The 27,588-nt window shown below is 43.4% G+C and overlaps 1 protein-coding gene across 1 annotated transcript; it reads right to left on the bottom strand.

The window, feature by feature from the left end:
- LOC130387985 (endonuclease/exonuclease/phosphatase family domain-containing protein 1-like) lies at positions 1-25,445 on the bottom strand. The gene is made up of 10 exons (XM_056597277.1): positions 25,317-25,445; positions 24,719-25,220; positions 21,699-21,886; positions 19,935-20,032; positions 19,481-19,665; positions 19,012-19,220; positions 18,676-18,838; positions 18,298-18,407; positions 17,589-17,717; positions 1-27 (listed from the first exon to the last, which is right to left on the bottom strand). Exons 1-10 carry the CDS (start codon positions 25,443-25,445, stop codon positions 1-3), a joined length of 1,740 nt encoding a protein of 579 aa, XP_056453252.1.
- Positions 25,446-27,588: the final 2,143 nt, after the last annotated feature.

The raw sequence follows: 27,588 nt of genomic DNA, 5'->3' as shown, positions 1-27,588 counted from the left end.
TTATTTGATTTCCAGGCAAGCCTCAAACTGTGAGAGCAAGCAAAACACATCTCGTCTACATAAACACAAAACATATACACTCGAAGTTGTCAAGAAGTATTGCAGTATTATATAAAGCTAAACAGGTTCTGGATCATAAGTCATTACACATCCTCTATTGTTCACTGGTTTCACCTTATTTAAGTTACTGTGCAGAGGTTTGGGGCAATAATTACAAAAGTACATTACATTCACTTTTTATTCTGCAGAAAAGAGCTATACGGACCATTTTCAATGTTGGGTATCATACAAGCTCATTATTCATGCTGTCAAAAATACTCAAATTACCAGATCTGGTTGAATTTCAAACAGCACAGTTAATGTTTAAAGCAAAAAATAACAAACTACCGGCAAATATTCAAAAAAAATTCACACAAAGAGAAGGGAGTTATTTTTTACGGGGATTGTTTAATTTTAAAATGAAAAAGGTGCGTACAACCAGAAAAAGTTTTTGTACTTCTGTCTGTGGAGTAAAATTGTGGAATGGGTTAAAAGAAGAGCTCGAACAATGTCCTAACATAAAACTATTCAAAACAAGGTTAAAGGAAATTATTCTCACAGCGTACAAGGATGAAGGTGTTTGATTTTCTTTGGGTGTTAATTGTTTAGTTATTTAGTTTGTTATTTATTCTTTATTTTTTTGTATTTATTTTCTTTCTGAATGAAAAATATTGTTTGGATACAAAAATTGATCAATAGTGAGATAATATCTATGTATTTTCATGAATGTTTTTTTTTGTTTATTTTGTTAATTTATTTATGAAAAATGTTGACAAATGTGTAAGAAATTATAGTATATATCTGATATGAACATATAAGTTACACATTTTATTAAAAAAAAAAAAGATAAAAAGGAAAAAAATATATATTTTATGTTTGGATACGTTAAGGAATAATATATATATATACATATATATATATATATTTATTAATAAATTAAAATGTTAATAATTATTATGACTAAGGAATGTTAATTTCAATGAATTACGGAGAAGGGATGGGATTAAATAAGTGTAAACTTCTTCCCACCCCTTTTCGAACATCGTACAATTATCAAGTATTTATCATTTATGTATCGAATTATGCTTTCTATTTTGTTTAACATCAATAATTTGTGTATGATACACAGTATATTTTTTGTTTTCTTTTACATGTTCGAAATAAATTTAAATCAAATCAAAAAATAAGTTATTCGACTGGTGTGCTTCAGGGTTGCTGTCTCAGTCCCCTATTGTATAGTCTGTTTACTCACGATTGTGTTGCCAAATATGACAACAACAATCAATCATCAAAATTGCAGATGACATCAATCACATGACAGGGATTAGACATGACAACAATTTATCTTTTGCAGACCGAAATCATCCGTTCAGACATCCATTTCTCAAAAATAAGTGTTCAAATATGAATGCATCTATGATATCTACACTCTATAACATTGCACTTAAAGTAGTTTGCTTATTTTAGGAATGTTAAGTCCTTTCATGACTCTTGCACATTTTGTGTTTGATCTTCATGGTTGAATTTACTTATTCCAAGATGCTTTGAGAAAGCATCAACTAAATAAATGTTATGCAATGTAAAGACAAAATAAACTAGAACTGCAAGCAGTTATCCAGGGGTCCAAGCGATGTGCATTTCACCGGCACAACGCAAAGCATGTATTCAAAAAGCTACCGTGAACCTGTGGATATAAAGGTTTTGACTGAGAGGTTCGGTGTGGGAGTTATAGCCCCAAACGCTTTTTCAGAACATTCCTTTGGCCAATTAGGAGATGAACAATTTCCTCGTTTATGGCACCCCCTAATGGCGATTTTTTTTAGAAGATATACAATTTCCTCGTTTATTGCGCCCCCTAATGGCGAATTTTTTTTAGAACGACATTAAGGGTAGTACCAACATGTGTGTAAAATTTGGACTCGATCCGATATGTAATTTTGGATTTCTTTGGATTTATGACTTTCCACGTATAATTTAGCTAATAAACAAATATTCAAAACGCTACCGTTTCGTCGTCGAATTTCTTTTCGTGTGCGTCTGAAGATGTCGTGTGCAAAGTTTGGCGTGGATTGGTCAAGAAATGTGGGAGGAGTAGGGAAAAGGCAGTTTAGCGTTTTTCGCGATCTAGCGAAAAAAAATTATAGACGCAAAGGGGCGTGGCCTATGCCAAAAGATGCAACAGACTCCAGTGAATCTGTGTGTATAACGTTTTGGACTGTGGGTGGTTCGGTGTGGGAGTTATAGCCCCAAACGCGTATTCCTTGGTATAGCGCCACCTAGGGACCGGCGTGTCTGGATTTTGTTATCTGAGTAGCGGTGCCGGACCTGGATCTAGTCATGCAATTGGCGTGTGTGCACCATTTACGGTTTGGGCTGTGGTCCCAGTTTTAGGGGGGGTAGTATAATAACAATCCTTACAAAAACAATATGGATCCAACCTGTTGGCTTGGACCCCTAATTATTGTTCAAATCAGAAACTATCTCATTTCTATTTCCATCAATGGGTCTATCTGTTGATATTTTGATGGACTTAAATTTCTTGGTACATACATCTCAGACAACCTCACATGGCTTCTCGTCACTAATTTCAATCCTGAAGAAGGATCAGCAGAGACAGTACTTTCTGGAGCTTTCTCAAGAGTTTCCTTATGAGGTCCAAGGCTCTGTTGGTCTTTTATCGTTGTACCTTTCAGAGTGTTCTGACAAGCTATATCACATGTTGGTTGAGTGTTCAGAACTGAATACTGTTACAAAAGACTGTAAAGACGCTATAAAGGACTGTAAAAACGCTACAAAGGACTATAAAGACACTAGAAAGGACTGTGAAGACATCATAAAAGGACTGTAAAACACTGCAAAGGACTATAAAGACCCCACGAAGGACTGGAGAGATGCAACAAAGGACTGTAAAGAAGCTAAAGGGGACTGTAAAGAAGACAAAAAAAGGAATTTGAACGGAACAAGCAGAACTTATTCCTCATCAAGTTGAGAGTATTTTAATACCCACTATTAAGTCGTTTTTGTGCTTTTATCCAACGCCATTCCCAGTGTATATCTTTAAGGAGCAGGTTGTTTAGGGTTCTTATCTATAGGGGTTCCACTGGACTGGACAGCCTACAGTTTGTATGTTTCCAGTCCAGTCACATTCAGTGGGGAGCCTTAAGGCCCTGACACACCAATCCAATTGCAAATCATCGGCAGAAAAGACAGTCGGACCGATTAGTCGGCTCCCTTATCCCCGACGTTGTCAAAAAGTGTGAAGAACACACCTGACTGAAAACCGACTTGAGCATACGTTCTGCGCTTGCACAAGACGTAATGTCTCCATAACAGCAGGAGGCGCGAATCTGGGTTGTGGCCACAAAAAAACAAGAAACGGAAATGACCGAACATCTCTCTAGACCTAAACAGAGAGCAGGCTGTTGTCAGTCATTGTTGTCAGCAGAGAGTGTTGAGAAGTCAAGAAGAATTGTTGTTGTCATTACTCTCTGAAATTGAAATAATACGATGGCTAGTGATAAGAAGATACTAGCGTTGTCAGCTCTCGGCTACTTCTGCTTGTGGAAGAAGAAAGATGTCGCAGGTGAAAAATATGGATAAATCACACTAAGTGGGTGAAGTCATGGAAACAACAGTGACAGACTCAAGGAGCCTTCCCGAATTTGTGCCGGGAACTTGAGATGGACGAGCCAGGTGATTTCAACAATTTTATCCTGTATCGAGTATCGCGTACCGAGTATCCAGCGATGCAACACCAATTACCCGGGATTGTACATCTGTCGGTGAACGTCTGATGGTCACACTGCGTTTCCCCGCAACAGGTAAGCTGTTTGTTTGTATTATTTTAGTTTTTCGGTTCCTTTCTTGGAACCTGTGCAGGGGCTCATGTATTTCACCAAGTCATGTGTTTGTTTATGATTGCAGGAGAAGGCTTCAAGAGTCTCTCATATCAGTTTCGAATGGGTGTCTACAATTCGGAAAATCGTCCCTGAAACCTGTGACGCCATCCACCAGGTCTATTACTAAAATCTGAAGGTATGTTGGAAATAGTTTGCGTCAACGTCAGCCTAACCAAGGCATCATTGGGGCCTTGTAAAGGGGCAATAGCACAAGAATAGTCATGCCCTCTATTACTCTGGATTGGTATAGTCTATTCTTATGGAATACAACGCAAAACTACAAGTGGAAACCTGTCTTAACTTATTAAATCTAAATATGTTCCCTATTCTAAAGTGGGGTCTTGTTCATATTTAACTCAAAAGTACTTTGACCCTCATTAACCCAAACATGTTCCCTATTCTAAAGTTGCAACCTCTTCACATTTAGTTAAGTCATTACAGCATGCAACCAGTAGTTAGAAGACAGCCAAGTTATCACAAATGCAGGTTTATTTATTTTGAATAGTAAACAGTCAAGCCATACAGAAAAGACTCAAAATGGAATTCAGATTACTGCACTGAACCAAAGCAAAGTACAAAGACAAAACCAGGTCCCCAGGTCAATTATATCATTTGAACCATTACATAACTATAGGCTTGATATGATTTTCTGTTTCTTTCCCCCCTCCCTATCAAGTGATTGAACAAGGATAGATGGCAGGTGAAATTAAGGTGAGGCAACTTAAAAGAAGAAGAAAAAGGATTTTGGTATCCGGCTTATTCCACGACCGTTCTATTTCCCATGATTCGTAGTGGCCCGCCGGTTTCCCATTTTCCGGTCGAGTGCTGTTTACATAGCGGCTAGCACATTTGCACCGCTAGCACAGATCTTGAAGGCTACGGCAATAGTTGTAAAAGTTATATATTACATGAGGTCAAAACGGCAAGCGGAGCCCGAACTCACCCTCTCAATAAACTACAACCAGCTAGGTATTCTCGCTTTTAACCGGAAATGGGAAACCGGACTGGTCGTCATGGCGCATTGTTTAACCTGGAATACATTATGGTGTCTCAGCATGAGTGCTTAAGCTGAATACATTTTAGACAGTGCCCCAAAGAAGCCATGAAGTTTAACAGGCAATGGCGGAGCTAAAGGGGTGGCCGGGGTGGCACTGGACACCCCTGAAATCTGATTGGCCACCCCGGGTGCCACCCTAAAATTGAATTTGCTACCTGCGGTGCCTTTTACAAATCGACGAGGAAGGGAGAATATTTTCCACAGCTCACGAGTCACACAAGAGACTGACTGCGGCAATTGGCGAAAGCACCATATTGAAGTAAGTTTTAAGGTTTAGCATCGGGTTTGGGTTTCCTGAACAACTATACGAAAGTTGACTCGCTGTGTAGATGCATATTGGAAAATTGGCTCCATAACAGACAGTTAATCAGATAAGAGAGATCGGTTCCCAACTTAGCCTGTCGTAAGTTACAGTGTTTAGTGTGTTTAGCTAATGTGGGGTAACTAGTACAGATGTCAGTGGAGGACAATTCCGGTATTTTTAATATTGAGCCCACTTTCTGGTTAGTGTCTAGGATGAAATAGAGTGGTTGACACCCAAATTTGAGCCTCAGTGTCGGTGACATAATTCAAACTTTCCAGAACTTTCTGTGTGGGGGTAGAAGGGTGCTTCATGTAGGATATACCGGGATGCTCTCTCCCCTTGAAGCCGTTTACTGGTGATCATTAACTCAAAGGGGAAGTACAGGAAGGAAGGCGTGAAAACAATGTTCAACACTGATTGTGTGTGTGTGTGTGTGTGTGTGTGTGTGTGTGTGTGTGTGTGTGTGTGTGTGTGTGTGTGTGTGTGAGAGAGTATTGAGCTGCAGAAACACTGGCTATTCATAGTATGTTAAAGGTCCCATGACATGCTATTTTATGTATTCTTTAATATAGGTATTAGTGGGCAACTAACCACTCCGAGCCAGTCGCACATTGAGCTTCCCCCAAATGCGCTGTTTTGGTGTCTGTAGCTATAATGCAAATGAGGAGGAGCGAGGCGGGTCAAGGAGGAGGGTGGGGGTGTGGCCCTGAGCAGCTTGCAGCCACGGTACCATGCGCTCTGTTTACAGTGGATGTATCGCAATGGCGAGGCGCACAGCCTTTAGCCGTGTTCTGTAAATATTCTAGAACACACGGGAGTCCTGGAGCTCTATATCTAAATATTATCATATAGCCTACATAGATAACTATATCATATAATATATATTATCACGGCCAAAAGCTGTGTGAGCCAATATTATGAATGTCAAACGACCGCGTTGGGTTCTCCGACGTTCCTGGTTCTTCAACGTCCTCATCAATGTGAAGTTGACTGAACCGCGACAAGGAGGAGAAAGGGATCGTTGCCGGGCAGCGCTTAGGCACCTCCGCCTCCGGCGGTGGTCCCTCAGCGGTTCTCAAGCGGGAGACATTCGCCGCCAACAATCCCTTTCTCCTCCATGTCGTGGATCACTTTCTTGAGGGAGTCAAAGCCAAAGTTCCTTCCCCCCAATTCATTCTCAACCTTGGCTGAGATAATCCCCAATACGTTGTAGAAATACCAGAGACGAGAGTCCGACGCGTTATGCGCCATAACACAAAAAGCAGACAGTTATCCAAATAACAAGGAAGCGTTACAGTCCTGGATCCCTATATCTATAAATATCATATAATACATAGAAATCTATATCATTTAATACATATTATCACGGCCAAAAGCTGTATGCGCCTCCAGACGATATTATGAATCACAAACGACTTTGTCGGGTTCTGCGACGTCTCTGGTTTTTCCACTTTCACATCAACCTGAAGTCGACTGAACCGCGCGCTGCTTGCTGCCGGCTGCCGGCTGCCCGCTGCCGGGCGATGGTGCCTCGTGGCAACCGGCGGCATGTCGCAGTTCATGTACTTCAGCGAGTCAAAGCCAAAGTTCCTTTCCCCCAATTCCTTCTCAACCATGGCTGAGATAACCCCCAATACGAGTCTCGTTGTAGAAATACCAGAGACGAGAGTCCGACGTGTTATGCGCCATAACACCAAAAGCAGAACGGTTATCCAAATAATAAGGAAGTGTACAACACTTGCGTTACAGTCCTGGAGCTCTATATCTAAATAATATCATATAATACATAGAAATCTATATCATACATATTATCACGGCCAAAAGCTGTGCGCGCCTCCAGACGATATTATGAATCACAAACGACTTTGTCGGGTTCTGCGACGTCTCTGGTTCTTCCACTTTCACATCAACCTGAAGTCGACTGAACCGGGCGCTGCCTGCTGCCGGCTGCCCGCTGCCGGGCGATGGTGCCTCGCGGCAACCGGCGGCATGTCGCAGTTCATGTACTTCAGCGAGTCAAAGCCAAATTTCCTTTCACCCAATTCCTTCTCAACCATGGCTCAGATAACCCCCACAACAGTCTCGTTGTGGAAATACAAGACACGTCAAAGAACCGACAAGAAACACTTGCGTTACAGTGTGTGTATTCACACACACACACACACACACACACACACACACACACACACACACACACACACACACACACACACACACACACACACACACACACACACACACACACACACACACACACACACACACACGTGGCGCTCGCACGGTCGAGTCTCATTGGCGGGCCAACGTCTCTGGGCGGGCCAGGCAGAGTAAGAGGAGGAGCTGAGATTCTTGGTGACGTCATAAATACAGACATTCCAAATCAGCGCACTTGAGCCTCCGTTTTTTCAAAGGCGAGCAGAACAGCTAGTTCTCGTTTTACACCAAACGCAAGTTTTAGCCATTGGGGGACCATAGGCAGGCTAGGGGAACTCATATTTATGTTAGAAAACCTCATAAAGTGAGATTTTCATGCCATGGGACCTTTAAAGAAATCTAGTGAAGTAACCCTAGTGGACCACACTATCTGCCACATTGTAGAACTTGCGGTTCTTCCTCTAATCAGCAATCCGAGGATTCATTCATGCTCCTTAGATGCCATGTTAGGGTTACACACACATTTTCAGTCATGGTCTATGGACCCCCTGAAGTAGCCATGGCCACCCCATGTATAAAACTCTAGTTCCGCCACTGTTAACAGGTGGTTAATGAAATAAGGCCTGCTCCGAAAATCAATGAAATTCCCTCCCTGCTCTCATGCCATGATTTTGAAGAGGGCATACAGCAGAAAGGACTGCATGGTGAGTAGTACACACAAGCAAGCAAGCAAGCAAGCACGCCCACGCACGCACGCACGCACGCACGCACGCACGCCAGACGCACGCACACGCACACGCACACGCACACACACACACACTATGAGTAGGTCATATTTTTTCATGTAAACATGCCTTAAATATGTTGCAAAGATATTGTGTCAATCTGTAGTGTAGCCTATCATATTATTATTTCATTAGATCTAGTTATCATTTTGATGGGGGAGAGTAAGGCCCCTTGATTTATTCCCTAATCTTTTATACTATGATTACAGCAACATTCTCTTTTTTATTAAGGTTGTCATTGACTTGGTGTTATTGTTTCAGTGCTTCATTACACATTCATGACATAACAATAATGATGACTGGTTATGTGAATTTCAGTACAACAGAGGACAGGCAAGCAACCGGAGTTCCTGGGTGCTTGGAATGTTGGGCATCAAGGAGGAAAGGAAGATACCCGTTTTCAAGATGGTGTTTCACCCCACAGCCAGTCATCTCCTCCCCATCATAAATAAGCACATTTGTCAAGGAAGCTCCATCATTTCAGATTTACATTTTACATTTAGGGCATTTAGCAGACGATTTTATCCAAAGTGACTTACAATCAGTACATTTGTCATAAGAAGTGCATCAATATATCGCTGTCGGTACAGAAAGGATGTTCATAGAACCAAGTGCAAGTACCACGATCGCTAGGTCAATCAATTCCCGGTGTTACAGCCATGATAGCAGCTACTGCAGTTGCTACACAGTTAAGTACTACAATACAATACAATACAATACAATACAATACAATACAATACAATACAATACAGTGTACAATGGTGGTCAAAAGTGGGAAGGTGGCTATGCTGAGTCAAGGTGGACTCTGAACAGGTGAGTCTTGAGGCTTTTTCGGATGATAGTGAGCGACTCTGCTGTCCTGAGAGCGGCAGGGAGCTCGTTCCACCACTGAGGTCCCAAAACCGAGAAAAGTTGTGAATTTGCTGAACGGCCTTTGCTAGCTCTTAGCGATGGCGGTTCCAGACGTCCAGCTGAGGTAGTTGAGCGGAGGGATCGAGCTGGGGTGTGTGGCTTTAGCAATGCTTGGAGGTAGGCAGGGGCAGTTCCATCGACTGCCTTGTATGCCAGTACCATCGTCTTAAATTTGATGTGAGCTACTACAGGGAGCCAGTGGAGGTCCCAGAAGAGGGGGGTAACATGGGAGAACTTCGGTAGGTTGAACACGAGGCGCGCTGCCGCATTCTGGATGCGCTGCAAAGGTTTAATCGCAGAGGCAGGAAGTCCAGCCAGGAGTGAGTTGCAGTAGTCGAGGCGGGAGATGACCAGTGATTGGACTGAAAGCTGAGCTGCTTCCCTTGTGAGGAAGGGCCGGATTCTGCGGATGTTGTAAAGTGCAAATCTGCAGGATCGGGCCACCGCAGTGATGTTTGCGGTGCAGCATAACTGATTGTCCAATAATTCTGGCAGTTGGAGAGGGAGATACAGTGATGTTCTCAACGGTGACCAGTAAGTCCATGTGTGGGCAATCTTTCCCTGGGATTAGGAGGAGCTCGGTTTTGTTGAGGTTAAGCCTCAGGTGATGGGCAGTTGTCCAGGTGCTGACGTCCGCCAGAAATTTCCGATATGCGTGTTGCAATAAGGGCTCAATGTGTTACGGCGTCTGCCGTAGATCCTGGCGGGAGCTAGGATCACTGTGTGCTTTGCCTGTCTGTTTGTGTTTTCCTGTTGTGTGCGGAACTAGCCGACTGCAGCTTCTGGACTCCTTTCTCCCACTCAACCATACACCTATGTGGATCATCATAATCAACAACTCCTGCTTATCAACCCCTGGCTTCCCAACCATTCATCGCCAGATCGTAAAACTGTCTAGTTATGCATGTAGCATTCCTGACTTGCATTTCTCTTCGTTCTGGTACAAGTGATTATTGGGTTCTAACCCTCTGCTTCTGCCCAGATCTTCCCATTACTGCGACGCTGTCCTCCGACGCCGTTTTCCTGGTTTCCCCACCGACCCGGCTGGCCTTGCTCATCAATCAGCCTCTGCTCATTCACAACGAATAAACTTTTGGACTGTTACAACCTCGTCTGTTCTCGTGCATTTGGGTTCCACCTTCCTTGGACCATAAAACAATGTGTGAAAGTATTTGCAGATTTAGTCCAATATCCAGGAGAGCATGTCTGTCATAAATATTTGGGGTAATCCTGGGCTTACTTCATGGAAGATTATATGTGAATGGAGGACCAGGCAACCATGCCTAAAACTGCCAGTGTTCACTTCATGGAATGAATGATGTCCATAGACAACAATGACTGGCCCTCATTCAGATGCATTGTGGGCAGTTCATGGCATATTATATAAGACAACAGTAGTGTGAAATATCTTGGCCAATATCCTATTCAGGTGTAGACTATAATGAAATGGGGTGAAGATGACACACATTGCAAGTGAGTATAGCAAGAAATGATTGCTGTTATAATAATAATAGTTGTTAATGGGGAAGGAGATCATGGAATGTGTTCACAAAGTCCCCCATAAAGTAATATTAATGTGGGTACTGTATGAAAGATTACATGTGAATGGAGGACCAGATGACCATGCTAACAGTGTTCACTTCATGGAATGAATGATGTCCATAGACAACACTGACTGATGCAATATGGGCAGTTCATAGCCATGATAGGCTATGAACTGCCCATATTGCCTCTGAATGAGGGCCAGACATTAGCCAGATAGACTTCACTGACAGAGGGACAGAGAGACAGACTTCTCTACATAGCCTGTTTCCCTTTCCCCCACTTCCACTTCCACTACCTCCCATAACAATGTGTACTCACTGTCCTTTTTTTATTTTATCCTGTTGTTATTTGCACTACCGACACACATTCTCCAAGAACACCTTAGGCTATCTTTTAATGTTCATATTATCGATGTGGATACTTCATTTTATCATCTTGTTTATGTTTGTATATGTATGCTGTGTGTGATTGTCTTCATGCAATCTATCTATCTATCTATCTATCTATCTATCTATCTATCTATCTATCTATCTATCTATCTATCTATCTATCTATCTATCACTAGTAGTGTGAAATAACTTGGCATAGTTGTATTCATGTCTAGACTATGTTGAAATGGGCTGAAGGTGACACAGTAGCAAGACATTCTTGCTGATGTTACAGTGGAAAATGGATTGTGTTTAACCCAGTTCCACATCATTTCCACATGTGTTATTATAATCATCAGGACAGTGGACAAATACAGGGACAATCGCTTTTCCAAAGATATCAGCATTCACTATTCTATTAGAGTAGTTCTTGTCCACAACAGCGTACAGCGGCGGCCTCTCCTCGGCCATGCTGATGAGTTGCTCCTCGAGTCCTTCGCGCCACAGAGTCATTATCCAAAAATGAAATAGTTGTCCGTAGAATCTGTTAAGAGAGTGTGTTGCCATCTTCTGTGCTTTCACTTATTATATGGTTTGTTTACCATCGTCACTACCGGTCTTCTCGATCACTGAAGCCAATGGTTAGCACTCCACCAATCAGATTCGTTCGACTGAACGATTTAGTCATGGCCGATTCAACATGTGGAATCGGCGGAAGAGAACACAGACGGCTTGAAAAGAACACCAATGGCTTTGACGATGCCGATCGCACACAGAACACCCCAAACAGAGACGTGTTACTGACCTCACCAGAGTGTCCGACGACCGATAATCTTGTTGGTGTGTCCGGGCCTTTACACCATAACTGAGTCTAGACTTTATGATTTTGTAATCAAGTTATATATTTCACAGTTCCAAGTGAGTTCCAAGGTTCACCTTAGGGGACGACGACTCATCTCCAACTCTCTCTCTCTCTCTCTCTCTCTCTCTCTCTCTCTCTCTCTCTCTCTCTCTCTCTCTCTCTCTCTCTCTCTCTCTCTCTCTCTCTCTCTCTCTCTCTCTCTCTCTCTCTCTCTCTCTCTCTCTCAGCCACATTGATTGCATTACAGGCTTTCTGAAACTAATAAAAGTCTTCAGTCTTGTTTTAAAGACTGAAGACTTTTATGTGATAGGAAAGCCTTGGACTTTCCTATCACCAACATGCCTCTGTATTCGGATATCTCAGGCACGGAGACTGGGAAATGCACAGACTGCGCCGAACTGAAACAGTAATTGGCTTTAATTGAAACTAGACTAGCAGCAGTAGAAAAATGCAAAGGACTATCACAGGATACAGTGCCGATGGGTGAGTTTGCTGAGCTCACTCAGATACAGCAAGATGATCAAAGCTACACTGTATCCTTCCCGAAGCTGGACAAGAGAGAGACAGTTCCAGCTGCGTCTCACTGGCTCAGAGTCGGCGCTAAGCCAAAGCAACATACCAAAGTGAATCAACAAGTTCATTCAACACCAAATGCTAAGCTACCCAAAGCTAAAGTTACATGTATCAGCCGGATTAGCCCGTCACTCAAATCAACCCTGCCACTGAAGAACCGGTTCCTGCCACTTCAAGAGTCCACGAACGCGCCTGCCACCGATGCACCCCTGAGCCCCGAGATGCGTCCGGACGGACAGTGCGGACAGAGACGGAACAACCAGTCGCCACGGAGGCGGGCTGCGCATGCCTCGGCCACCTGTGCAACCCTGACCCCTGAAATGTGTCCGCACAGACGGTACGGACAGACATGGAACAACCAGTCGCCACGGAGGCGGGCTGCGCATGTGTCTGCCACCGTCCAACAAGGGCCCATCTCAGAGAAAGCAGATGAACCAGACATTCTGATTATAGGAGACTCAACTATCAAGGATATAACCGGTAAGAAGATCAAAACATGCATCTTCCCATATGGAATGGTTAGTCATATCAACCATAAACTAGACAAAGTCATATTGGAGAACCCCAAAATCTCACAGATTATTGTGCATGCAGGATTTAATGATGTTCAAAGAGAACAGTCAGAACTTCTGAAGAGGGATTACATTGATCTATTGGATACACTGGACAAAATTCACATCAAGTCTTCCATCAGTGGACCCATACCAACAGTTGACAGGGGAATAAACAGATTCAGTCGTCTACTTGCACTGAATACATGGCTTTCCAGAGTCTGCAATGAAAGAGGAAGGGACTTTATTGACAATTTCAACTTATTCTGGGGGCGCAAATATCTTTTCAAAGCAGATGGCCTACACCCAAACAGGTTAGGCTCAAAACTGTTGAGGGACAATCTTCTCTTCTCGCTTTACGCACAGGCCACAATCTTGCCATGGTCTGACGCACAGGCCACAATCAGAGCACTGGTTGAGAAGAAGCGAGACTACAGCCTCCCCCACACAACTACTCTGCCACTATCTGACACACAGATAGCAGACAGCCCACAGACCTTGAAGAGAGACAACAGCCCGCCCGACGCCATCAACACTGTGCCCTCCCCCATCGCTGATGCTGGCTTGGCGAGGAACGGCCACCCCCCTCCTCTGCATTCCCCCATCGACGATGACCTCCAGCCTCATCTCTCCCATAGCCACAACAACAACTCCAGCTGGGATAGAGTCTCCGATGTCTCCCTTTGCGATTTTCCAGCCGAATTTAAGAAACTGGAATATGCTGGCATCAAACTTGCATCTGTGTCAATGATAGCATCGCCACGTCATGGCCGCAGGACGCTAACACCCAGGAGGATGGCGCCCCACCCCCACCACCGTACTGATAGTAGTCCTGAGTATTACTGAGACAAAAAAGGGTTCAGCCGTAGACACAGTATAAAGGAAGTTTCTCATAATCTGCTGAACCCAAGGTTGCCTACGTCAAAGCAGGGCAACTTTCGCATTCATGCTGTAACCACTAAGAGAGTAAACAAAGGGAAACTTAGACACACTGCTAACCTCACAAATCTCATATCTATTGCCTCCAAACCAAAAACAACCTTAAAGCCTATCAACAGCACCATCAGGATGGCTCTACTTAATGTGAGGTCTCTTAATAACAAATCATTTTTAGTTAATGATCTTATTAACACTTCTAAACTGGATTTTATGTTTTTAACTGAAACATGGCTGGAACAAAATAACAGTGCAACCGTTCTGATAGAGACAGCTCCTCCCGACTATAACTTTTTTGATGCATGTAGATCTGGAAAAAGAGGTGGAGGGGTTGCTGCTATATTTAAAAATGTATTTCAGGGGAAACAGATGTTATTTGGTGATTTTCCATCGTTCGAATACCTTAGTGCTGTATTGAAATGCTCCCCCAGAGTTCTCCTATTAATTATTTACAGGCCACCCACATATTCTGCAAATTTTTTCGATGACTTCACAGAATTATTGTCTAGCATCTCCACAGAATTTGACTGTCTAGTTATAACTGGTGACTTCAATTTTCATACTGATGATTTGAATGACAAGTGTGCCAAAAAACTTTTTACCATTTTGGACACATTTGAACTGTCTCAACATGTGAAAGAGGCTACTCATTGTAAGGGGCACACTCTAGACCTGGTTATCACAAAGGGCCTCAATGTTTCTGATCTCTCTGTGACTGATCCTTCCTTGTCTGACCACTTTTGTGTTTTCTTTAACATATCTTTTATTCCCGACATACAGACAAAATCAAACACTGTCAAAAAACGGTATATCAATGAAGATTCTAATGTACTTTTTAAAAAGGCCATCTCCTTGCTACCACCTCTAAACCCATGTTCTGCTGATGATCTTGTAGAAAACTTTAATTTGAAAATTTTGAAAGTCATAGATATCATTGCACCTTATAAGGTTAAAACGATTTCTGGAAAGCAAAAGGCACCCTGGAGAAAAGCTGCTTCTGTAACAGCACAGAAAAAAGAATGCAGGAAGGTTGAACGCATCTGGCGTAAAACAAAACTTCATATTCACCATGATATCTATAAAGAGAGCCTCCGTGCCTACAATTTAGACTTAAAAAATGCTAGAGAAACATTTTTCTCCAATATCATTAAAACCAACACTAATAATGCAAAAACCCTATTTGCAACTGTTGACAGACTGACCAACCCCCCAACAGAAATTCCACCTGATCTCCATTCCACGCAGAAATGCAATGAGTTTGCAGCTTTTTATATTGATAAAATTGAAGGTATCAGACGCGCCATCAATATCTCCACGTCAAACAAAAATGTTGGACTACCACCCTGTTCAGGCAAAAATTACGTGGCAAGGATGGCATGCTTTGATGTTATAGACTCTCAAAATCTTGTGGAAACTGTGACACAACTAAAGCCATCCACCTGTTGCCTTGATACTATACCTACCAACCTCTTTAAGAATGTTTTCGACTGCCTAGCAGTAGACATATTGCAGATAGTTAACAACTCTCTCCAGTCAGGCAAGTTCCCAAAAGCTTTGAAAACTGCAGTTATTAAACCCCTTTTAAAAAAGCGGAGCCTAGATGCCTCTATTATTAACAACTACAGACCAATATCAAATCTACCCTTCATAAGTAAAATCATTGAGAAAGTTGTCCTCCAGCAACTAAATCACTTCCTGGCATCAACTGGTTGCTATGACACCTTCCAATCAGGATTTCGACCCCTGCACAGCACTGAGACCGCCCTTATTAAAGTTGTAAACGACATCCGTCTTAACACAGACTCTGGCAAAACCTCAATACTAATGCTACTTGACCTCAGTGCTGCATTCGACACTGTAGACCATACATTACTTCTGGAAAGGTTAGAAAACTGGGTGGGGCTTTCAGGCACTGTCTTAAATTGGTTCAGGTCCTACCTACAAAATAGGAACTACTTTGTTTCCATTGGCGACTTTGTATCAGAATCAACCAACGTGACATGTGGAGTACCACAAGGTTCGATCTTAGGACCCTCTTTATTCAACATCTACATGCTCCCACTAGGGCAAATCATGCAAAATAACAATATTGACCATCATTGCTATGCTGATGACACGCAAATCTATGTATCGCTATCACCAAATGACTATCGGCCCATAGATCTGCTGTGCCAGTGCATTGAGCAAGTGAAGGAATGGATGTGCCGAAATTTCCTTCAACTAAATGAGGACAAAACAGAGATAATTGTATTTGGTTCTAAAACGGAAAGGCTTAAAGTAACCCAACACCTTCACTCTCTGTCCCTGAAAACCTCAATCAAAGCCAGAAATCTAGGGGTTATCATGGATTCAGATTTACATTTTGACAGTCACATCAAATCAGTTACAAAATCGGCATATTATCACCTTAAAAATGTAGCAAGACTTAGAGGGCTCATGTCCACCGAAGACTTACAAAAACTTGTACATGCCTTTATCACTAGTAAGCTTGATTACTGCAATGGTCTCCTCACAGGTCTCCCAAAACAAACTCTGAGGAAGCTTCAGCTTGTTCAGAATGCTGCTGCTAGAGTTCTAACAAAGACCAAAAAATTTGATCATATTACACCAATTCTGAAATCGTTACATTGGCTTCCTGTAGGTCAGAGAATTGATTTTAAAATCATGTTGCTAACCTATAAATCCCTACATGGTTTAGGCCCAAAATATTTAACTGATATGCTTCCACTACATCAGCCTTCTAGACCACTAAGATCCTCTGAGACCAATCTGTTAATTATCCCCAGAGTAAACACAAAACATGGGAAAGCAGGATTTAGTTACTATGCAACAAATTAGCTGGAATAAACTCCCAGAGGATTTAAGACTTGCCCCAACTCTGAGCACCTTTAAAACAAGACTGAAGACTTTTATGTTTGCTATAGCCTTCTGCTAAAATCTTAAATACATTGCACTTTCTAAAAAGCTTTTTAACTTTGCCTCTATTTTTTATTTTAATACTAAAATGCCTTTTTAATTTACCCATTTCTTTGCATATGTTTTTCTTTTACTTATCTATTATTATTTTATTTTATTGTATTACAATGTTTATATGTGAAGCACTTTGAGTCTGCCTTGTGTATGAAAAGTGCTATATAAATAAAGTTGCCTTGCCTTGCCTTGCCTTGCCTAAACATGCTTCCAGCTCATGTATATTTCTCGCTGTAATAGATTTTTGTGCCTTATGTCCAATCGAGAAGTTCGCTATTTTCAACGCATTGTTCCAATTAGTCTGTCTATTAGTCCGTCTTCATGTGCTCAATTGTTTTACTGTTCAATTAATCAAACATTTTATGCTCTTTAAATTGAAAACAATGGCCACGTACCACATTATTTATTATTCAATGACAAAGCCATCATTTAGATGCTTGAAAGATGAGGAATGGTCAGAATGAGTATCAAAACAACCAAGTGATAGGTCATTGGCGGTAATGAACACAATAACAAAGGAAAAAGGAAGTGGATCAAAGAGACCAATCATTATAAATGATGATACACCAACAAATCCCCCTCCCCCTCGACAACAGAGACCCCTGACCCCATGCACCCGAAGCTTTGACTCACCACCCTGAAGCAGGAGCTGAGTGGGGAGTGGGCCGAGGAGAAGAGGGCATGGCAGCCGGCCGGGCCCTGCATGGCGGCCCCAGAGCATTCCTCCAGAGGGCCTTCAGCACGGCTGCAGTTAGAGGAGACCTGGAGGGATAGGGGGGCCAAAGGGGTCCAGACCGGGGTTCAGATACATAAACCAGGGTGGAAGATAGACGCCTGACAAAATCTTTAACAAAATAAGAGAGGTTGAAAAAGTGATCACTGAGTATGAAAGTATCAAATGCCTATACCACATAAATGAGTTAAGATGTTAGAGGGATGACCACAATGACAATCAATTCGACAATAAAGCATTTCTGACAAACAACAACTGATGCCAGTAATACCACTCCTCACCAGAAATACCATCATATTTGATTGTGAAATACATTCATAACACAGGCAATGTTGAACTTTGAAAGTAACATTAACTAGTTATCCTTAACATATAAATAAGTAAGTCAAAGTTAGAGAAACAATGCAGGGGGCTCATTTATTCGCTTTGGCTGTCATTAAGCCGTCTCTTCCTCTCAGGATGAGGTGAGATACAGAGATTTCCAACTTCAGAGGTAAACTCAGTAAACAAGGTTATTCCCAGGGCTGATTCCATTCCCATTTTCGATTCCTTTTTTTTTTCATTCCACACACATAATTTAATGATATACAAAATTATCCTATTACCTACCTGCCAACTGCGGAGGAAGTGTGCTCTGCTTGCCGCTCGAGACCCGTTGGGTAACGTCATTTCATTCCCTGCTTCGTTATCATTGGTTCCCAGGAGGCCAACAGTTGTACCTGAATAGAGTTCCAGCCCAGTGCATGTCATTTGGTAAAACTGTATAGTAATAAACTGTTAAGGTATTAAAGGCTTTACTATTTAGTCTTTCGCCAGAGACTTTTATCCAAATCAACCAATCAATTCAGAGCCATGTCATGAATGGGCATGTAGGGGTTCGGCATCTTGCTCAAGGTAGAGGTGTAGACATGTGGAACGAACCCAGTACCTTCGTCTAGGAGTCAAACAACCCTGACCACTACTAATACTATTCCTTGTTTTTCCTACCATGCAACCATCCATCAAGAGTGAGGCTGCACACGTCAAGCAACAGATCGCATGAGACCGACACTCCATTCTGATTGGAAACCTCCACTGTGTGTGCGGTTCTCTGGATGGCCACTAGGGGCTCCCTGTATGGGGTGGCAGCGGGGGGGCAGCTGGTCTTCACCTGCAACAGAAGGTCTGTCTTAGCCCGCTCCTATAAAGTCACACACAGAAAGTGCTTTGGCTTCGCTGAACATAAAAGGCAGGAATTGCCAGTCAAAATACCTCGGCCCTGTCCTATGCTTCTTTCACATGGAGGATGATGAATCACACAGAGAAAAGCCTAGTGAACCACACCTGTCCATCTGGATAGATGTTGAGGGTGCTGTGGTTCATGTCCAGCAACAGACCATGATGCGACTGGCGGCGGGGACTCAGCAGCAGAGTAAAGGTGGGGTTCTGGGACCGGTCCTGAGCCAACACCACCGGACATGACCAGGCTGGGAGCTGGAACAGGAGACCGTCGAACGACACCACATACTGGTTCGCAACCAGCAGAGCTTGGTCTAGTGCCGAATGAGGTAGGGACACATGCATGGAGAGAAAAAGAAGAGGGAAGAAGTGAAAGCGAAATAAATAAAGACAGACATGCAGACAGATAGACAGATAGTTGGACAGGTAAACAGAAAGACAGATAGACAGACAGAACGAGAACATGAAAGACAGAAGGATATAGTTTCTGCCACCAATTTAAGATATTAAATAACAAAATACAATAAAAGTTGGATAGTTTGTAAATAATGTCAAATGCGGATCCTGGTCTTACATCGAAAGGGGCTGTCCATGACCCTGTGTTTCAGGCGGTAGAACTCTAAGTTGGGCCTGATGGACGTGAAGGCCTTCAGGGGCCTGAGGAGCCACTCCTCCAGAAGGATCTCCACCAGGCCAGACTCCGCCATACGTGCCCAGGAAACCCGTGGCAGGGGTATCGCCACGGAAACGGAGCAATCACTAGGAACAAAACACACAAACCACATGAGATGTTGTTGCTGGGCGAGGAGGAAGGTGACGTAGTTACTAATCTTCCTTACCTACTAGACTACCTGATGAAGAAGAGGACTACCTGGGGGACAAGAGAGCTACCTGGGGGACAGAGGACTACCTGGGGGACAAGAGGACTAACTGGGGGATAGAGGGAAACCTGGGGGAGAAGAGGACTAACTGGGGGACAAGAGGACTACCTGGGGGACAAGAGGACTAACTGGGGGATAGAGGGCTACCTGGGGGACAGCTGGTAGACTGAGGCCAGACGGCTCCTGACGCCGGACAGAGCTGCCGTCAACTTTGACTCCACCCAGAGGAACGTCTGCTGCCCTGCCTGATAGAGACACACAAACACAAACAAGCACACACAAACACACACATACAAACACACATATGCATGAGTGAGCGCACAGCCATATATTAATACATACACACACACACACACACACACACATACACACGTCAACTTTGACTCCACCGAGAGGAACGTCTGCTGCCCTGCCTGATAGAGACACACAAACACTGTCAAGTAAGGTTTTTTCATCTCTGTCCTTAAGACACAGATAGGTGAGGTCCAGCAATAGATGCCTTAAAGATACAAGTACGTAGGAGATGTCGATTTGTTGGTGCCTTATGTAGACTAGGGTTTTTTGTATAGAAAAAGAGAAGGATTTAAATGCTTAAAGTTTTTTCCATGCTTTCATTATAACACTAATAAATGTCCAGTGTTATTCTTTCTCTAACTTTTCCAGTGTTAACTTTTTGTGTTAAACAATAAGTATAAGTATAATAATAACTGTGTTGACCATCTAGGTCTGGTGTAACTTACAGGTACACCCAGAGTTTTGAACTCTCTATATGCCTGTAGCGGCAAAATGAAGTATTGCTTGTTATAGAGTTTGTCTGGAGTTTATTTGAGGACAAATCATAGCTCAGTAAGGGTTTAGTTGAGGACAACTTATGTTTCATGTGAGGACACACCAGCAAGGTTCATGTGATGTCATAAGTGGTTGTATATATAAGTTGGCCATGGCCAAATTGTTCCCTACAAAAAGGCCTGCCGAATGAAGAAATGAAGAGTCTACTGGCGCGGGGACTCTTCGCTCAGAAACGGACCACAACGAAAAAGACCCATGTACCAGGACCAGGATCAAAACCTTGACATAGACCCCCACAGAGGAATGAGGAAAATACGAGGACCCAGAAAATCAAAAGAAAATAACTCTACACAGCCCGTTAGAAGCAAACCTTATCTACTAGTCCAGGAAGGGAGGATTCCTAGACACTTTCGGCAGTGAAAAAAGATTGGGTTTTCTCTCTCTTTCCCCCGTTCATTAGAACCACCATCCCATATGAAAGAGTTAAATTCCGATACCAAAATAAAAAAAAAAAAGTTTTTTTCCACTTGTTGCAATGTTCTAAATATTAATCCTGCAAATAAAACTAGAAACAACCAATCCTTTTTCTAACAATCAGTGAATACCTTTTTATAGAAGATTAGAATAACGCTTCATGGTCAGCAGAATTAGTATAAGCATCGTGGATCTTAGAGGTTCCAGTTCAAAGAAACATATCCCTAGAGTTAGTTATTTCCAAACTCTTAAACAATCCTAGCAAACTTCCAAGTGCACGGACCCAGGGGAGAGCTATCACAAAGACACGAGCGGCAGCCACAGCCCTGACCAGGGTTATGTTCAGGGGTAGGTAGGGCGCCGAAGCAAGCGGGGTAGGTGTCTGGTTAATACGATAGTTAGGGGCTGGGCGAGTCTCCCCACCAACCTTTTTATAGAAGACAACCGTTAACAACCGTTACTAGACACAGGTCTCACTAAATCCTCCTCTCGTGAGGTGGTATATGGATCTAACAACACCCACACACACACACACACACACACACACACACACACACCGCATTTGGGCTTTGGATAAAACCGAACAGTATTTTTCTGCTACTCAAGGATGTATAAAGAGCCACTATTAGAACAGGAGATCTGTCTTACCACATCCAGGGCCGTGCCCATGGTAGCCAGAGTGGCCTGGGCCAGCGGCCGGAGCTGGGGGTTGTCCAGCAAGGGGGGCAGCACCTGGGCCAGCCTAGCAGCCCACCCAGACACTGCCTTCTGCCACAGGACCTCCACCCTCTGCCCCGTCAGGTCATGGTATACCCCGGCCGCCGTGGACAATGGCCCTTCAGATGTTAGAAGAGATTAGAGTTGTAGACGTCAGACACTGCCTTGCACTATTCTGGTTGTAATTGAATGTTCCATCCGGCTATCCAATTAGATCCATAGACTATAAAGAGGATAAAATAGAAGATCCTAAAAGGGAATTTTGGGAATTACATAATATAATAAATAAATAGGGGATACAGAGGATAATAGATAATAATAGGGGACAAAAACCAATTTAAAAGAAGATTATGAAGCAAGGGTCACATGAATGGGAGATTTGTCAAAAAGAGAAGACTGAGTCAATTCAGAATAGGAATAGAATGTGGGTTCCTGGTTTAAACCCAATGTGCCTCTGGCTGAGCTAAAGTTAGCGTTGACATTCTAGCTCTCCCAGCCGAGTCACCAATTCTCTAGTCCTGCGGGGGATGTCACGAAGGGCCGGTCTGCTCGATTGTGTGCCATATTGTATTGTGTGTTAATTTCACAATAGCGTTTGTCTCTTAAGCAGATGAGCAGATTCTGTGCAAACAATGCGTGAAGATCGTGAAAAAGACACATCATGCATCAATCCAATATTCCTCCCTGTGTGCTCTTCAATGAAAACCAAGCCGTGTGGGACCAGAGAACACTCACCTCCTCAGAAGAACCTACATACACTTTATCCTCTGGAGGGTTTTTTATCCCCCCCCCCCCCCAAACCTAACCCTGTCGGCACCCTGGAGCACATTTTTTAATTAATGAAATAATATATATTATACATTTCTCATATTTTATACAGCTCAATAAGGAGCAGGTTGGCCGTCTCTTGCTAAAGATTTCCGAATGATGAAGTCTAAACTGCAGAAAATAAAAACATCCAAGCTGCCTTTTAAGGATACCTTGGAATATCTGTCTATTTTTTAACCATCAGACCCTAGTTTACGACAAAAACAAGACAATTGACAGCAGCTCCTTTGCCGCATGGTTTTTAGAGCCATGTAATGATTAGAGGGGGCGGTCGATAGCAACCACCATACCAACCATGACGGTCAAGTGACTGGATGCAGCCCCGTTGAAAAAAATAGAATACCACCCTACACACTCAGGAGATTAATGATATTTAAATTATTATGACCATGTCTTTATTTGCATGGGTTTACATTTCGTTCTGTGTAGCATGGAAAAATCTGAGAAACACTCCCATTCAGAATGCATTGGTTTACATTTCGTTCTTTGGAGCACGGTTATTTTTATTTATTTATTTATTTTCAGTTTTTGAGGAGGTGCTTCAAAGATGCAAATGTTTCTGCAATAATCCAAAATCCAATGGAAAAACCCGTTGGCTTTTTGTCAAGGGAATCCAGGGCGACGCTTACTTCCGGGTTGGCCAACATACGTCATCCCTCCACCACTCTACTGTAAAAACACATGTTCAAGTTGAATGAGAATAATAATAATAATTATTCTGCCATAGTATTTATTTAAGGGGGGGGGGGGGGGCATACAAGTCTTTTGGCCATTCGTAGTGTTGATCAGCAGAGAAATAATTTTTCCGCAAAGATGGTGACGTCGCTTAGCAACGGAAGACGCTGGGGTAGACAAGTCACCGGACTACTACCCATGCAAGTGAACGGAGCATTCCACGGCATTGGGAAGAACCGTGTAATAAAGGCCTATAATATTTCTGTTTATGGCATAGATTTCTCCTCAGATTAGGCCAATAAACCAATGATAAAATTAAAATAAAAACGCTTGATCAAAGGCCCGGCCCGAGTATAGTGGTGGGAAATATCGGCCCGACCCGGCCCGCGTCGGGCTCGCGCAGAGAATCTAAACACTGACTGGAACTACTTAGCAGGTGTCTGTAGGCCTATATCAGGAGTTAATGCACGCCCTGCAGCCAATCAGAATACGAGTATTCCCCCAGACCGTGGTCTAAACAATATTATTCACGAGTTATAATCAACCCCTACACATCAATATTAATGATAACCCATTAAATACGGTATGATTTCTAGATGTCATGGCAACGTCCGCTCGCGACACTGGACTTGCGAGGTATCGACGCAGAATTTCATTCACATAGCCAAAAACAAGAGAATAGATAGCTAGATAAAATAAACATCAAGACATACAATTCTAAAAAGAACAGATGCTACCCTTTTTTCCTTCACAGTTTGCCTACAGAGCAGCGTACCTGCATTTAATATATCCGTGTATTGTCACAATTTCTAAGAAACAAAGGTGAAAGTAGAAACGGGTGGCCAAAAGCTGTCATATTGTTAGTTATCACAGACAATTTTAAGTAGAAACGGGTGGCCAAAAGCTATCATTTGTTAGTTATCACAGACAATTTCAACAATGAATGATCTGTACGGAGCTCCTTAAAGTGCGTATTGGAAGTTAATGTTTTTAAAAATATTTATACATAACATTCTCTGAAAATTGCTCTTTGAAATTAAAATGCAGGATTTTATCAGTTTAAAAAAGTATATCGGCAAAAAATCCAGTTTTAAAGTGACTATTTTGAGCAAGGCTTCAAAAACCGTTGTTTTTTTATGTGATACGTCAAACGCGTCATATTACGTAGGAATTGGTAGACGCGGTCGCTGTTGCTGCCTCAGCTCTATGCGTAGTTGTGAGTAGTTACCGCGGTGAGGGGTCTTGTATTCCCCCCCCCCCTGTGGTTTTTGGGTTTTTCTAATCGACGAGATGAGGTTTTGTATCTGTGGGGGTTGTTCCAACTCCGACCTCTTGTCCGACCATCTCCGATTTGACAGTTTCCCCGATCGGAGAAAGGATGGAGCAGGCTTTCGAGCCTGCAAACCCTCACGTTAGTTGTACTCACTCGTTCTCCAGTAGGGGCATACACACGACCTCTTTGACGCCAGGGTTGTTGGCCTTTTCACTGGAGCAGCGCTGAAGGTCCCAGGTGGCCAGGCGCACCGTGGCCCGGCTGTCCCGCGGGCCCGGGGCCGGTGCCTCGCGGGGCCGCAGGGACGCCATCTGCGTGGGTCCTCCCGGCGGGAGGTCGAGGTCGTCGCTCCGGAGGCTGAACGAGGTTGGGCTCGGATGGGACCGACCCGTGTAGGTCAGCCCGCCGTTGGTATTGGTGGACGGAGTTCTTGAGCGCTCCACAAACACCTGGAAACGGATCTTGTCCAGTAGGGAGCGGTTTATGTGATCGACCCGAACCAGGTCCTCGATGCTCTTGAACGGACCGTGTTGGGTCCGATAGGCGACAATGTTCCGGGCGATTTTCTCCGTGATGCCGCGGATGCTCATGAGCTGCGGCGGGACGGCGGTGTTGATGTTCATGCCGCTGCAGAAGGACATATGCTCCGGGTCTCTCCGCAGGGAGGACGGGGAGTGCTGCGACGAACTGGTCCTACTCGACACGCAGATCTCCACTTTAATAATCTCCAGTTTGGTGGCGCCTATCCCACTCACCAGCGCTAGGTCCTCCACCTTCTTGAAGCCCCCGGTGCAGTCCCGGTACTCCACGATGCTCCGCGCCACGGGGCGGTTGACACCGGGCAGGGTCATGAGCTCTTCCTCCGTGGCCGTGTTGATGTTCAGCCGCTCCTGGTTCACCATAATTCTTCTGACACCACAACTCTATCTCCCTCCTATTGCCATGGTGTCTCCCCCTTTTGGGTGGTTGCTGTTCTCCCTCACGGCTAGCTGGCTCAAAATTTGACGGAAGTGGTCCGAAACTGTTATCCATTGTTGTTATGTTGCCTATGTAGTCTATGATGATTAGAACGTCCGTCTACCAATTCCTACGTCACGCTCGAAACGAGCGTTTGAGATGCGGAAGTAAAATTGTATCACAAAAACGGCTCAAGATGCCACTTGTAGTGTAGATTTATTAATAAAAACTAAATAATCGTGTATTCGAATTTTTTTCCTATATGATTCTTCACTGCAGTATCTAACTTCCAATACGCACTTTAAGGGACATTAGGGAGAGCGCTCCCGGACAGAACCTTAGTTTGGAAGTCGTGCTTAGCGACACGACAAATACTTCCAATTGAAATACAAAATTTAGAAAATACGTGTCCCTGATCACGTTTAAATAGATTAAATAACGTGACAGTGTCACGTATTTTTTTGAGACCAGGTTTGAGCGTGTGCATGGGTTGAATTGCGCGTGTCTCACGCCGAATGCATGAGACTTGAGAGCCCTGTATTTACGTGACACAAACCGGCACAGCAAACGTTCTATCCCGCTTGAGAAGACGTCTTTCTTTATAGGTTCATGGGTCTGATGCGCCGATTTCCCATGCTGATATTTCCGGAGATTCTCGGGCATCTTCGACAATTTGGCTATAGATTGTCTCATTACACGCTAAATAATATAATTATAGCCTAATTATATATATAGCCTATATATATATATAGGCAATATATATAATTAGGCAATATATATATATATATATATATATATATATATATAGCATTTGTGGTTTTGGCATAAACATAACTAGGGTGCACTGTACTATCTGCGCACACCCTTTCTGAAGCCTCTCTCTCGCTCTCTCTCTCTCTGTCCCTCCCTCTCTCTCTTTCTCTCTCTCTCTCGTAGCGTTTTGTGGAGCACGTTATTTGTCTGAGAACACTGCCATTCAGAATGCATTGGTTTACATTTCGTTCTGTGTAGCACGAAAAAAGTCGGACTATCGTGCTCTGGAACACGATTCAATAGATTAACGTTTGTGCGCATGAGCACGAAATCGCGTGATACCGGGTTGGGGTGTCTGCTACACACCTGGTGTCTGCTACACTGGGTGTCTGCTACACTGTGTGTCTGCTACATCCTGGATGTCTGCTACACCCTGGGTGTCTGCTACATCCAGGGTGTCTGCTACATTGGGTGTCTGCTACACTGGGTGCAGTGGCGCCGGAATGATTTCAGTGGTGGGGGGCCAAATGCACGTGCATGTGTCAATTCGAACAGCGCGTGACACAACATCATCCTAAAGCCGGCCACACACCGGCGCCGAAGCGCTATGGTGCGCATTTCACGCACGTCAATTGCCACCCTGAGCACCAATAGGAAGCGGCTCGCTGCAGCACCGTTGTGATCCAAATAATGTGTCGTCACCGCAAAGTAAATACTGAATCAGCATAATAACCTTCTTCATTGTCATCATCGTCATCATAATATTCATCATCATCGCAACATCATTTTAGATGGCTTTTGGATTTGATTGTAGAAACTTTTGTTGTGTTTAATGCAGTGCTTTACGCAGCATCAACGCAGCAACAAAGTGTAAATATCAATGGATCCCGAGTTCCCTATACTAGGCATTATGATAAAGGTCCTCTGCGTAGTGCAGGGAAGTCTAGCTAGTAAAGATGCACGTATGAGCTGTAATGTCATCCCGATTTTGAGTTGAGTGTTCCGCGCCCCGACAAAAAGCCTGTTGGCTCGCTAAAATGTCCAACCACTATAAAATGTCCGCTGTTGTCAGCGAACATAACCAACGTGGTCTTATTATAGCCCGATCATTAACTAAAAGCCTCATAGAAAGAATAAAGCATCCAGCATATGATTTTAACAATGTGTGAGGGAATATGCAGCAAGGATGATCGCACAGTGCAATGCTTATGGAAAAACAGCGGACGAGCGCTGGGTGGAGATTTCAGAAGCAGGGAGATTATAGAAAAATATAATTTGTCAGTTTGCCGTTTGTCTATTCAATATGTTAACCTACTTATTATTTATTCATTTATT

Source organism: Gadus chalcogrammus, chromosome 8, assembly GCF_026213295.1.
Source record: "Gadus chalcogrammus isolate NIFS_2021 chromosome 8, NIFS_Gcha_1.0, whole genome shotgun sequence".
Lineage (NCBI taxonomy): Eukaryota > Metazoa > Chordata > Actinopteri > Gadiformes > Gadidae > Gadus > Gadus chalcogrammus.
The sequence above is the reverse complement of the archived record's forward strand: the minus strand, read 5'-3'. Positions and strand labels throughout refer to the sequence as shown.